Here is a 14603-nt window from a genome sequence, read left to right as displayed (position 1 = left end):
CCTAGATAGCCGTTTAAAAACACCCAAACAAACAGATACTTCATATGTTGAGTTTTTTTACAGTCATGCACCTACAGTATTTTAACTTGCAGAAGAAATTGTTTATTCTTATTCCATGCTTTCCTCCTTCGTTTGGCTCAGTAGCTCATGCCAGATGAACAGCAAACTCCTCCATCACTGTGTGTACACTTTGGTGATATCAACACATTTTCCTTCAGGAGGATCGTAACCAGGAAGGGGTGGGGTATAATTAGGTCCATCTCTCTCAAAGGGGAAAAGCCCCTCATCTCGTCTGATTGCTGCCTGGTACAACTCCTCAGATTCAAGGCGCAGTTCCTTTAGTGCCTCTTGCTGAGCTTCCACAAGGCTCTGAATTGCTTTCTTTTCTGCCTTATCTTGTTTCTGCTTAAACAAACACCACTTTTTCAAAAGTAAAACTCTTCTTTCAGTCTCCTCAAATGAGAGAGGTGCAAGGCTTCGCACCCTGATAAAGAATAAGATAACACTGTCATAGAGAAATAGCCTGCACCCCAAAGAGCAAGTTTAAAAACAAAACAACAAAACCCCGAAAACAACAACTCCCCCCAGCCCCAGAGAACACAAGCCATTCATACAATGTCTGTGAGGTTTTCCATGGTCATTCTTACAGGAAATTGATGTTACTATTTTTTCACTACTTTTAGCAGAAGCAAATAAAATTTGCTTTCCACATTTTTGTCCTGGTAGAAGTAGATAAAGTTTTGTACCACAGCTGGCACTACATTGCAAGAGAAGGAAACTAGAAGCGTTCCTACCATGAATGCAAGCACATGGTGAGAGACAGTCTTCCTTACCTGTTGCTACCTGAGTACTTAAGTGGTGTTATAAAATCCTCAATTGGAATCATTTCTGGGGCAGCTTTTTCAAGCTTTTTAATCTTCTTTTTCATACGATCCTTCTGTGCTTGCTCTCTCTTTACATCCACTTTCTTCTTCTTCTTCGGTTGTGCTCTACAAGGGAAATAATTACATGAATGAAAGACGACATTTTGTCATTTAATTCAACAGCAGCAACATTCACTTCCACTTTACTTTTCTAAAGGCTGTTCCTTCCCATTCCTTAATTTAGTCCCTAATAGAAGTCTCAGCCATTAGCTTTATTCAAGTAATGTATTTTCCAGGAGATGGTAATATGTTTTGTGAGATTTTCTGCAGAGAAAACTATACCTGCCTGAGAAAAGCAACCTCCAATTTTGTGCTGAACATCAGAATGATCTGAGGAAGTTCCACAAAAATTGAATTGGAATTGTTTTGCACTAGCTCAGAGTGCAGCAGAGCAAGTAACAGATTTACCTGCAAATACTCCTGTCATCTCATTAAAGAAGAGAGTGAGTGGTTTTACACATGCTTTTAAGACTTCCACATTTGTAACCAAATTCAAGGTGCAGATGTTACTCTCCTGTTGTGCTTCTCCACGCAGATCGAGTATACTCAAGGTAACACAGGCCATACTCCACTAAGTACTCCTCACAGCAGACCTGTGGGATATCATTCCTGCCTTGCAGATTGAACAAACAACCTTTATGGTGAGAAACGGTCTCTCTGATGGTACCTAATAGCTACCAGGACATTTTAAATCTAGTTGCATCAAAACAAAACATGAAGACCAAAATGTAACATATACGTAAATGCGGGCTGTCTAGTATACCACGTTACAGTAAAGTATTTTCAGTTCAGCTAGGCTTTCATTTCCATTGTTGCTCAAAAGGGAATTCTGGAGCACAGCTTAAATCTGAACATCTCCAACCACGTTCTGCGGTTGAGGAAGCAAATACTACACGCAAGCGATAACTGTATAGGTTACCATTGAACTGTCTGTGAGAGGCCAATGGTTCTTAACTACTTTTATGTATAGTTACTTAAAAGCAAACATCTGTAGTTAAAAGTTAATTTGGACTTGGGAAAATTTGCGTTTGCCTAAGGATGAAAACACTTCTATGTAACTTGGTGAAAGTTGCACTCACCTCACAGGGAGAGATGCCCTGAACGCCAGCATGGACGTCTGCCAGTGGCTTCCTCGGAACGGAACCGTCTGGGGCAGCCAAGAACTTAAGAGGAAAACGGAACACAAAGCATGAGAAGAAACTGACTTTGATGACATTGCGCAGAATACAAGAGCTATTTATTGGTCATAAGTTACAATGATGAGTTTCGAATCATTTTTGGCTACTTAATTCATGACAGCGTTTGCCCAGAGATGATAAACTCTTTCCCAAGGTAACTAAACACAAAATTTGGGCTGTTGAGTGTTGCGAATCCACAGGGTACCGAGGGGTGAAGCAGACACGTTCTTTAAGCCTATGAATAGGTTAGAGTAATTTTATTCTTAATCTCCGATAATGGTCCCTTTGAAGCGCTGACTCTGGAGAAGCAAAGCCGCCTCCGTTCCGATTAGGAGAGCGATGCCGTTTTTCAGAGGATGTCACGAGTGAGAGAACCGGCCCAGGTGCCCGCGCACCGGCTTCTCAGGGCGCAGAACCAGGCCCACACACACCGCATCCCGACCCCGGAGCGCAGGCCCAGGCCGCCGAGGGAGCCCCGGGGAGGGGACCAGGCCCAGGGCCCGCCGGGAAAGAGCGAGGCGGGAGCCCCGAGCAAGGGGCGCTTCGCTGGGTTCCCTCCCCGCGGGCCCGGGACAGGGTGGCCGCAACGGACGGACCCGGAAAGCCGCTCCCGCCCGGCTGCCCGCCCTACCTGAGCCGGGCGCCGCCGGGCGCCACCCAGACGCCGCAGAGCCCCCGGCTCGCTCGCGCGGCGGCCGCCAACATGGCTCCCTAGCAGCGCCAGCGGTGCACTCGCACTCCCCGCCGACCACGCGCTGACTGCCCCGTCCCCTGTTCTGACCCACAATCGTTCCGCCCAGGCTCGGCACGCTACTGCAGTCCGGCCGTTAACGGAAGGCCCCGCCCGCGCCCCGCCCCGCCCCGCCGCCATCGCCACGCTCCGCCCAGCAGGGGGCGCCCGGCCGTTCGGCCGCTCCCTCCCGCCCGCCCTGGAGGCGGGGCGGCGGCGCCTCGCGGGATCTCGCCCCCCGCCGGCCGAGGCAGGGGAACGTCGGGGCTCGGGGGTGGCTGTTTCCCGCCGGGCCGGTTAGGCGGTTGCCAGGCGCCGAGTTCCGGCGTTGCCGGGAGCCGCCGGGAGCCGAGCGGGGGATGCGGCCGGGCGGCGGGGGCTGCGGCACGGGCGGCGCCGGGGCATGGAGCGGCGCTGAGGCGGCTCCGGCCGGCGGAGGGGGCGGGCAGAGCGGCGCGCGGCGGGGGCCCATGGTGGCCGGCGGCCGCTGAGATCCGCCGCTCGCTCGGCCGCGGAGGCAGCCCGGGCGGAGCCGCCCTGGGGTCCCGAGGGCGGAGGCCGGCGGGGGCCCCGGGCGGGGAACAATGAAGCTCCTGAAGCCGACCTGGGTCAACCACAATGGTGAGGGCCGGCCGGCCGCGCCGCCGGGCAGCAGGTGCCGCGGGGCCGGGCGGGCAGGTGCGGCAGGGGGTACCGGAGGGGGAGAGCGGGCCGCGAGCGGGGGCCGGCCTGGGGGACGGGAGGCGGCGGCGGCGGGGCCGGGGCGCGGCACACGCGTGGGGCGAGTTTGAACGCGGGCGAGGGGCGGCCGGGGGGGCGGGAGCCGGGGCCGCTGGAGCCGTTCGTAGCTGTCGCCTCGCAGTCTGTGGGGCGGCCGCGGCGTGCTCGGGGTCCCGCCGCTCCGGGGAACGGCCGGCGCGAACGCGGGGCCGGTGGCGGGCAGGTGCCGCGGGGCGGGCGGGAGCGGGGAGCAACAGGTTCTCACCCCCCGGGTGTCCCGGTGGGCTGGTGCGGAGGCAGCGGGCTGCGAGGCTCGCCGGGGGCTGGAGGTGCGAAAACGAAACCGGGATTTCTAGAGAAGCGCGATTTCCAAACGGCGGTTTGTCTGGCGAGGGGGCTCGGCCGCAGTCCGACCTCCAGAAGATGGCTGAAGGGGGCCGCGCCGGAGCGGTGGCGGTGGAGGCAGCCGCCGGGACGGGTCTCGTCTGGCGAAGCGTGTGTTTGCCGGGGAGGGCAGGGGTGCAGGCAGCTGGAGCCCCGGCTTTGCAGGAGGAGTGCGGTGCTGTTAGCTGAACCCCGAGCTGCTTTTACCTGCCCGGCACGAATGTTGGGCAACTAATTTCGTGCTTGTGAAAGCGGAGAGGGATGGTTTGAGTCAAGCCTAGTCTGTGCGAGAGGGACAGGGGCCTTCCGTGCAGCGGTGGAGGTACCCGCTGGCTGGGACGTACGGCCGTCCTGTGCCAGCACGCTGCGTTCGCCACGCTGATCTCACCTTACTCGGGTCCGGTAGTAAAGTCCCCAAACGCAATAAGCTTCAGCGCTGGTCAGCTGTGCTGTCGCTGGCCGTGGGGGGAAAAGATTCTTCCGATAGTACTTTCAGAACAACTCCCTGAATTGTATAGCATTCTGTCTGCCACTGTTCTGATGATTATTAGAGATTTGTGAGCTAAACCACTTTCAGAATGAAGTGTTGATATCTTGACGGAAAGCTCTATGCTTTCCTAGCATGGCGAGTACAGGGATAGCATCACTGTTATGTATTTACACCACTTACGATAAATTTCCGGAGTAATATCTGCGCTGTTCCTGGTGAAGCAGTGAGAAGTCGGATGTGAAGAGCTTACTTCTGTTTCTGCAAGTTTTGTCCTCAAATTCGTGTGTACAGCTTTATTTCAACTGCAAATTTTATACCCTGGTATAAATGTCAATAGTTGGACTCATCTAGCTGATGGGTATCTAGAATAAAACCAAGCTGGAGACTACCTTATTCAAGTAGAAGTGTGCTTTGAGTTAAAAACCACAGATGCAACTTTACAGCTGCCTTCGGCATGTGGTGGTGTCTTTGTAATCATGCTGCAGGTTTTAAGAACAGTAACTTAAGCCTCGAGTTGCAATTTGCATGCGTCTTGTGCTACTCTCCAGGGGCCATAGAGTCAGCAGATGGACCTTTTAACGAAAGGTTGTAGTGAACTGCAAAAACGTGGAAGTACTTTATTTGACATGTTTTTTACGTTTCTGCTTGGTTAATCTAAAAAAATGTAGCATTTACATCTTAATCTCTGGCCGCCTGTGGGCAGACTGTCCTGTGCCTCTCTGGATCTTCAGTGGGAGCACACTTAGGAGCAGCTGAATAAAAACTTTCGGCTTAAATCTTTGCAGATCACAGAGATTAGATCTGTAACTTCTTTCCTTATTTCTTTAAGGGGTGAACCTTTTGGCATGGGTATATATTTGAAATCTGTAGCAATTTAAACTATGTCTAACCATTTTGGTATCGATTTGTGAATTGCAGAAAACAGTCTTCAGCCAAGCAGTTGGCAGCGAGGCTCCGTTTATAACGCCCTGTGATACTTTGCCTAGTGGATAATGCACTACTCAGGGCCCTGATAATCCCAAATTTTATTCCTATTTCTGCTGCTGTCCTGGTGGGATGAGTTTGGGCAAGTTACTTCGTCATAGTTTCACCACCTGCAAAGTGGACATTCATCACTGGCCTTATTTGTAAAACGCTTTAAGGTCTGCTAAGGTATACAGGACTATATAACATTCATGCGTTCTTATCCTTGGGGCAAGGAGCGCAGGACAAAAACTGGTGAGTTTAGTCAGCCTCTTTTAACGTATCCAGGTTCTGGATCCTGCAGGCATTGCGGTGTGCAAGAAGTCTCCATCGCTCTTAATGGGCCTATGTATTTGCTCTGAAACCTCTCCAAAACCAGGGTAAAGATAATTTATACTGTGTGTACTGGAGACTCGCTGTGATGATTTTTACTCCTTTTGTTTTCCCCTTGGGCACAAGAGGCTGCTTCGCTGCTGTTGGTTTGTGAGCGAGAGTCCTGATAGCAAGACTGGCTCTTCCGCACACTAGATTAAGGTGCTGCCATTCCAGCCTTTCCCTCTCCCTGCTCAGTTTTGGGATTTGTACTTAACCAAGCGGGCTAGAATGATTTTAATGATGCTTACAGGCATGCATTCTCCATGAGATAACAGACATTAGAAGTTAGTGTCGTAGCAGGGAAATTCAGTACACCTGGGAACCGTATGCTGCTCAGCCGAGATGCCGTGCATTTACGGTAAAAGCACTTTAACGCATTTTGGCGCAACAGGTTTTTGTCTTGGAGTTCTTAATGTTGCTTTATCTGAGTACTTGTTGGAAATATTTCTTCTTCAGATGCATTTTTTGTAAGCTTTTCACGCTCTTAATGTAGATTTATTAGATTTTGCATGAAGTTCTCATTATAGTTGTGTTCTTCTCTTCCGTATTTCTTTGACTTAGCTTGCACTTTTCAATATTCTTCCTTGCTCTAGTGTTGGAGGCAGGAATGGATGACTGTAAGATACAGATGGTGTGCTTTGCTTCTCCTTCCCAGTTTTCCATTCAGTACCTCTATCAAGATGCATCACGCATCCAACAGTTGCCTACACGTATTTGGCACACAAGGTTTTGAGAGCCCTGGTGCTTAAAGATGGCTAATGCAGGCAAACGCTGAGCCCTGCAGGAAAGGAGGTCCCTTGCCATGCTGAGGAACCTGTGCAAACCCCAAGGTGCTGTTCATGTGTAGCAACTTGTAGAAATTGGAGCCTGTTTTTGCTTAAATATAGGCACGGAGTTTATTGTCTCTCCAAGCTGTAATGGTGGAATGTAAATATTTGAATTGATTTGTGAGTCATGTTGGATGTGATGTATCAGATGGGCTGGAAACACAATTAATAGAAACTCATTCATATTGTGGTAGAAATTTACATAAAACAGTCTTTATATTTCATTGATTATTGCCTAAAGTTAAATAACAAAAATGATGCAATGTTTAAAATTGCTTATTTTCTTCAGCTGATGTATTTCTTTAAAAAAAAAAAAGGGACCTTCTCCTTGAGTTTGAATTATTTTACTGGGAACTTTTTGTTCCAAGCTTGTTTCATTATCAGTATTTCTTTAAGTACATAATGTATTTAAACAAATAATCCAACAGGACATCTGGTCTATCACAAGGTGTTCTGTTTTTAATGAACCTGGTTTGCTTCCTCATGCGATGTGATGCTGGGAGCTTCAGTAATGTAATTTTTTTTTTTTTTTTTTTTTTTTTTTAGAAATTACAAGAGGGCAAAATGCCTTAAAACACACTGTGTTAGATTTTAATGTTACTCCTTAAGTGCCACTTTCATTTTGTTTTGATTCATGATTATTGTTAGGAAATTCAACGCATCTCCAGTTAGGAGCGTGGGAAAGATTCAGTCACTTTGAAACAGGCCCCTTGTGCCTTTTGGCTTGTTTCGACAGGATCTAGCAATGTCATCCGATGAAAACATGGACCTGGGGAAGGAAGTGGTTGCTATCAAATAATGGCTCCTTCTCCATTATTTTGAGAAAATGAAGGAAGTGAGGAAAAACCCAGTGTCTGTCATCAGTTTATAAACCACAAGTAGTATGGAACAAGTCTTATAGCCTTAACCTGTAACAGTTATCCACCACTGTAAATGGTATTCCCTTGATAACAGTACTCTGGAGGAAAGAGTGCCCTGGTAATGACTTAATTTTGCTAAATTTCTGTCCTGTGATCACCTAATCTGGTTTGTTTTTTTTTTTTTAATCATTTGACATCTCTAGATGGATAAAACTGGAAACAAGTATGTCTTAGTTTACTTGGGCAAACAATCTAATGATTATTGAACTTGTTCTGTATTTTAAGGGATAGACGTAAGTGTAGAGAACAAACTTATTAAAAACATAAAGAAATGCCTTCTAGATCGTGAAAGAGTTAATGTACATTCATAAGCAGGTGGCTTTACTAGTGATTCCTTTTTTCAAAGCTAAGTAATCTAATTTAATCATGACAAGCCTCGTGTTTCTCAATAGCCAAGAAAAGCACACGCAGCTCTGGAGCAGGACACTGGGAAGATTTCCCTTTCCAAGTCAGTGCCTTGGCATTTGAATGCCTCCTGCCACTAACGTTGAAACTTTGAACATACCACTGTGAACTCCACGTGTTTCACCTATTTGGTACTTGTGAAACTGAATACGTAACAAAACTGACTTGAAACTTCATGCAGTGTTTGTGCTGGATAGGAACTGAATTGTTTGTGACATTGATATGCTGCTTTCCCATGACTAGTAAAGCTACAACTCCTTTCTGAGGATCGGCCAAAGGGTCCAGGTTAGGTGCTGTCTAGTCTGGATTACACGACCGTGAGTCTCCACGCTTTCTGGTGGTGAAACACGCAGTAGCTCTACTACTGCCTGAACAAATGGATGTGAATGATCTTTTTAGCTGAAGTGGTAGAAGCTCAGGTTCCTCCATCCAGTAGTTACCGTTTCCTGCAGGCATCCAAACAGGGCTGCTGCTGTGCTTGGCTCCACCAGTGAGGCATTGCAGCCAGAGCCAGGACTGAAATCCTGGTGCCCTGTGGTCCTGAGCTAGTTGCTTCTGTCTTTGGTTTGCTCTTGTCATCTTAAGTTTATGCTTTCCTCCACTAATAAAATTACTTCAACTTGCAGTTGAAGAGCACAGTGAAAACGTTGTGAACTGAAAACTGTGGGCCCTAAACAACTGAACAATCCATGTTTAATTTTATTACCTCTGGATCTTGGAATAATATCCAAAGCCATTTGAAATAAAATCCAGACTGACCTGTACATAGGATTTTATCCGGGTTGACTTGTAGGTATTCTGCTGTGCCAGTATGTGACGTGGCATTTTGCAGTTGCTGTTTGTATATTGTTTAATGCAGAATGTCTATTAAGAAGAGGGTGTGACAGGTTGAGGCTGGGTGTAGTTTGACAGATTTCCTGCATATGGAAAATGGAAGACACTTATCTATACAAACTCCTGGAAGTCTGGAACTTGATTTAGTAAACTAATGTTTCTAGGGAGAAAAAGCATGTCTTTAAAGGTTAACCACTGGATGCATCTGGACATTGCTGGTGAGATTGAGATGTATGAAGGTAGTGCAATTTATTGGGAATAATCCATCAGATGGAAACAATATTTACTTGGCTCTTATGGGAGATTAATTTGATGGGCCTCGTTCACAAGTCGTTGGTCATTGTGCTTTAAGCTCATTGGCAAATTCTGTGGAAAAGCCCAAACGTACTGGGTAGATCATCATGTATGATTAGTTAACCTGTGGAGTAAGATCCCTTCCTGGATCATGGTTGAGCCATGTAGGAAACTTGATTTGTTGTTGAGGGCTTCATTTATTACCGATACCTTTCCTGAGTGCAAAGTCCATACCCCTTTTAAACTTCACATATAAAATAATGCCCTGTGACCTGACAACTTCCACTGAGGTCTGAGTTTTTAGGTTTGTAATAATTTATGAAAATATCTGCTCAGTCCTCATTAGATCAAAAACCAAATTTATACTAAGAAAAGAACTAAAAAGAAAACATTATCCTACTGTGTAAATACATGAATAATTTGCGTTTGAAGACTGTCTTCAATGCTAGTTCCCCTCCATGTCATAAAATACAGGAGAACTGAAAGATGCTCATAGGGGAGTGACCAGAATGATCCAAAGTGTGAGACAGCTTTTGTACAGGGAACAACTAAGTAGAGTAGGACTCTTTGGGCTAGGGGTGGGAGGACTGAGCTGGAGACATGATCAATGCGTGTAGAGTTGTGAGCAGCAGAAAAGGGGTGAATGGCAAGTGATTTTCATTCACTATTCTGTACAAGAATTAAGGGGTGTTGGGGCAACAGATAGTGTGTGCAGGGTACGTGAAGTAGGTGGTTGAATCTTCCGAGTCCATGGCTGAGCAGTGGATCTCTCTGTGTTAAGGGCTGTTGATGTTAACTATGGATTTGAGAAATGGCTGATTGAATTTATAGAAGATAAAGTCTGTTAAGGGCCTCTGATTCAAGAAGTCAGAGTTGGAAATTTTTTGGAGCTGGAAGATTATCCTAGGAAGCAGCACTGTGTGCGTACCATTGTACAGATCCCTAGGGAGAAACTAGCGCTGGTTTCTGAACACAGAGGACTGAGCTGGGTGGACGTTTTCCCTGGTGCGGTGTGGCTAATTTTAAGCTTTTATGGTGAATTTGTAGCTAAGTTACCTCTGGCTCCACAAGTAAAATAATTTGCTAAACCATCAACCCCATTTGTGGATCTGTGCAAGACCTTTGCCCGGAAGGAGGAAGAGAGAGCTGATGTAACTGCACCTGTAGAGTTGTGCTCTTAAGATAAGGCAGAAATTGGAGAGGCTATGATAGTTTTAAGCACCTAGTAAAGGAAAAGAAAATTAGATCATGTCAGTAATTTTTGCAAAGCAATGGGTGCAATGACTCATTTCACAATTTTTCAGAACGTATAGCATATCTGTTTTGCTTGAATAATGAGAAGCCAATGTGTCTGTCAGACAAACTTACTAGTGTGTGCTTTGGCCACAGCTACTTCGTTATGCAGACTTTTGGGAAGGAAGAGTGGTGGAATTGGAGCAGAGGAGGAACGAGTCTTCCTCTATGAGTCGGCTGCATCTATTAAACGAATTTTAAATACAGTATTGTTGAACTACAAACCACCTAAACTCTGAAGCCTTGTTCATAGGTGCCATGCTGGCTCTGGAGGCCATAACTCCTCCTGATTATTGATGCCCCTGTGTTGGAGGTTACTGTTCCTTCTGATTTGCTGGGGAACTGTTTCCTGTTGGTGCGAATGATACATAGGCAAAATGAGCCAGGTTAGTACAATTAAAAGTTATCTTTGATAACTGGCTTCCTAGAAGGAGCACTCTTCTCTTCGTGTTTAATGGCAAATTTGAGAGTATAGTAAGTCTTCTTGCCCAAGACTGTTGATGCAGACTGAAAAGGTAGCCTCTTCCACCTATACAGAATGACCTGCTTCCCTAAGTGTCAGTGGGTTAAACTATTTCAAATGATGCACTGGTTTAATTTAAGGGAATTTCCGCATCCTGGGAAGGGCAAAATAAATGTTTCTTGCCTGTGCTTCTCTAAATATTCAGCTTAGCCCTGTATGTTGCATTCAAGTTAATAGAATAAGATCGAATCGGGCACAACAAGCTGAAGAAAAGCCACAGCTAGGTCTCAGCTTATGTGTTTTATGTGGTCTAAAGGGCTTGGAAGGAATGTAAGTTGAGTGCCATCTTACTGTACTTAAGGTCTTTGCTTGGCTGCCTCTAAAAATTTTAAGGGGAATCACATGTCAGAGTTGCAATATAAATCCAAATAAAATAAATGTTAAAACAAGTTAAAATAAAGAAAATAAAAGTTGACATGAAGCAAAATGCACATCCCTCAAAAAGTAAGAAATACTGGATATTTGGATGAGAGTTTTGTTAGCAGTGGAATGTCAAGGAATTCAGATGCTACAGTGGCAACAAAACCTATCGCTGGATAAATTTTCCAGGTTTTATTGTTTATGCCTTAACATATCATGAAGATACAGTGCAAAAATTGACATACATGGGAAATTTATTGAGTAATCTTGGTGCTGTGGGTACTAGTTCTTTTGGCTGTTAGGATAAATTGCCTTATTTTATACTGGCATGTGTGTGATCTTGCTTGCAGAAGCATTCCGGTTTGAAGGGGTTCAGACTGCTGCCAAAAATTACTTGACTGTGGAAATCGCATGTGTATTTCTTCAAGTAATCCTTAGTGGTAGCGCTCTGAGCATCATTGAAAGGCAGAAAGTTTGCTTTTCCCCCTCTTCCTTCTCCTCCTGCAAAGGTTAAAAGAACTATGAACATATAGGAGAGTGCATGTGATCCAGTGGTCGGAGCAGAATAGGCTGAGTATGAGGGTTGTCTGGTTTCCAAAGCTGTTCCCTAACTATCTTTATTATTTCTTATAGGGTTTACATTTTCATAAAACTTAGTTTTCTTCTGAAAGATGTAGCATATGGAGAACTGAAAGCTTTAAGAGTAATATTAGAGTTGGTTAGTCTTCCTTTGTCTATATGGAAGCCATAAAAATAAAAGCTAGGTTTATGGGAGAAGCACTTCATCACAACAGAATTTAAATTTGAGACAGGTAATTGTGTGGCCAACAGATGCAGTCTGAGATTGGGGAGGATTTAAAAAAAACAAAAACAGAAACCAAGCCAAAACTTGCTTCAGGACATCAGCTAATGAAGTGTAGAAACCTGGAGGAAATTCCTTACTCAAATAGAGTTTTGCTTCGTTGGCGCTTGCTTTGTGGTATTATTTTGCTTTGAGGGATTTGGCACATCCTGCTGGATTAAACGTCCTTGGTTATCAGTGGTTTGTTATGGCGTGATGACTTCCATATACACTTTTAATAGGCTGTCATTTCTGTCATCAAATTGCTTTCCACTCTTGTAGTGGGCTGTAATTCTTAAAACTATAGCTTTTAGAAGAAGAAAGTTATTCGCCAACCAGAAGAGTTACGGTTCTTTTGGCGCTACTGCATTCTCTAGACTGTAAAACAATTCAGTATGTTGCTGCTTGTTCTCTAATTCCAGGAAAGCCAATATTTTCAGTGGACATTCACCCAGATGGGACCAAGTTTGCAACAGGAGGACAAGGTATGTCTGCATACTGATAGAAGGCAGAATTTTCGGCTGTAGTAGTAATCTTGTGATTTCACAACACTTTAATCGGTTTGACCCTTTTAAAAGCACATCATGTACGTAATTATCTGTTTCTTGGAGATATAAGTCATTAAAATGTGTTGAAAAGTGCTGCGGTTACTGCAGAAGGCAGGGTTACATTTTCTGATGTCCTCGTCCTCCTGGGCATTTCTTTTTTTATTTGAAGAGGAACTGAATGTGAAGTCGGGCTTTCTGACCTGCTAAATAGTAGAACTATTGGTGCAAAAAAACAAATCCAATTATATAAATGGAATAGCTCAAGAAATACGTGCAAAAATAGTATTTGGATTACAATAGTGAATAATTTTGTGTTGGCTACAATAATTGCAATTTAGGATTTGAATGTATCTTTTATCTTTTAAAATACAATTTTATTATAAATAGTTCATCCTTATAGTTGGTATCATTATGTGTAGTATGATTTTTGAACAAGGCTGTATAAGTTTATTTTTAATAGCTTCAAGAAAAATAAAACACTTCTGACTCAGTGTAATTATATCAGAATGGCATCTGTATTCAAATGTTTCCAAAGTTCCCACTGCCTAAATTTTAGCATCTGTTCTGGAACTGAGATTAAGTTAAAAAGCTTTTTTGCATGTATTTAAAAGGGGTGCTTTTTGTTCTCGTACAGGTCAGGATTCTGGGAAAGTAGTGATCTGGAATATGGCTCCTGTCCTGAAAGAGGAAGATGAAAAGAATGAAAATATTCCCAAGATGCTTTGTCAGATGGACAATCACTTAGGTAACTCAGATTTTTTTTTTTTTTTAACTGACTGTTGGTAATTTGCCAAAACTTAAGCATTACATGGTTGTAATTACAAAAATTATGCCCTGTCCAGTGGTGAATCAATCAATAAAGTACAGCAGAGTGGTCTTATACTTTGGCTATATACTTTTTTTACATATTCAGCAGAAAATGTTCTTAAAATGTGGGAAAATATACAGAGAAATATAGATACCTTTGGAAATCTCCTCCCAGTGAACTTTTTCCAGCTGTGGCCACAAAGTAATTGATAATGCACATTCTGAGAAACTGGGGAGCTCTGAAGGAAAGGGCAAGAGAAGAAATAAGTATAAAGGAAACATCACATGAAGTATGTTGGTTATAGTTCTAAATTACGCTGGATGTATTGCACATCACATTTGAAAGTATAGTTACCTGAACAAGCTGTCTTCTTTCTTTTCTTCAAGATACATCTTTCCTTCTTTGCCCTCTTAATCCCACCTCATTTACTACAAGCAGTTTCCTTTATTAGATGAATATTAATCTCTCTTCTTTTGAGCTACTTTTGGTGAAGCTTTTTCAAATAAGGAATAGGGGTTTTTTTAAAGTGAGAAGTTCCTCAACTGCTACTGAAAGATAAGTACCAATTCATTTATCTAAAGCAGAGTAACTGCTTTGAGTGGAAGAAGCACACTTAAATCCCAAACTACTCCTGTCAAGTTTTGCTTATTATAAACTCCAGTCCAGAACCACTTATTCTTATGTTTCATCTTACAAACTTTCTTTTCTACGTTTCAGCTTGTGTGAACTGTGTGCGATGGTCAAACAATGGAGTTTACTTGGCTTCAGGAGGAGATGACAAGTTGATTATGGTGTGGAAACGAGCTGCGTAAGCATGTTTCTTCCTTCTCAATTTTATATTTTATTTCACATAGGTTACTCTGTCACATCTGTTAGTGTTTCTTCCTCGCGCTGGCCTTTTGTAAGCTCACCGCTTTGCCTGGTGCGTAAGGAGCTGAAACTTGTGACGCCGCATCACTGGTATTGGAGATTTGGTCTCTTCTGTCTCTTCAGCTGGAGTGTGTGTCTACCTGGGCAGTCTCTCTTCGAGGAGCTTAGGCATTTTCTTCTGTCCTTGAAGAATGTCCTTCCTGATGAGATTTGAAGAGTTACCTTAAATGTTATCATTTTTTACTATCCATAGAAATTGTACATTTTATTGAAGCTAATTTTTTAATAACTGGAATTACTTTTTCTAAAAAATACTT

General features: G+C 44.2%; 2 protein-coding genes across 2 annotated transcripts in view; one reads left to right on the top strand and one right to left on the bottom strand.

Moving 5' to 3' along the window:
* Window positions 1–79: 79 nt before the first annotated feature.
* Window positions 80–2943, bottom strand: MRPL40 (mitochondrial ribosomal protein L40). The gene is made up of 4 exons (XM_054843867.1): window positions 2733–2943; window positions 2003–2086; window positions 834–989; window positions 80–484 (listed from the first exon to the last, which is right to left on the bottom strand). The coding sequence occupies exons 1-4, from the start codon at window positions 2804–2806 to the stop codon at window positions 175–177; spliced, it is 624 nt and encodes a 207-aa protein (XP_054699842.1). The 5' UTR covers window positions 2807–2943; the 3' UTR covers window positions 80–174.
* Window positions 2944–3076: 133 nt separating this feature from the next.
* Window positions 3077–14603, top strand: part of LOC129213572 (protein HIRA) — a 38007-nt gene continuing 26480 nt past the window's right edge. Inside the window, exons 1-4 of the mRNA XM_054843860.1 lie at window positions 3077–3452; window positions 12483–12545; window positions 13243–13353; window positions 14134–14224. Coding sequence (XP_054699835.1) covers window positions 3416–3452; window positions 12483–12545; window positions 13243–13353; window positions 14134–14224 — 302 coding nt within the window. The 5' untranslated portion in view covers window positions 3077–3415. The remainder of the gene's footprint in view (window positions 3453–12482; window positions 12546–13242; window positions 13354–14133; window positions 14225–14603) is intronic.

This window comes from Grus americana, chromosome 16 (assembly GCF_028858705.1).
Source record: "Grus americana isolate bGruAme1 chromosome 16, bGruAme1.mat, whole genome shotgun sequence".
NCBI lineage: Eukaryota > Metazoa > Chordata > Aves > Gruiformes > Gruidae > Grus > Grus americana.
This window is presented reverse-complemented; position numbering and strand designations above follow the sequence as displayed.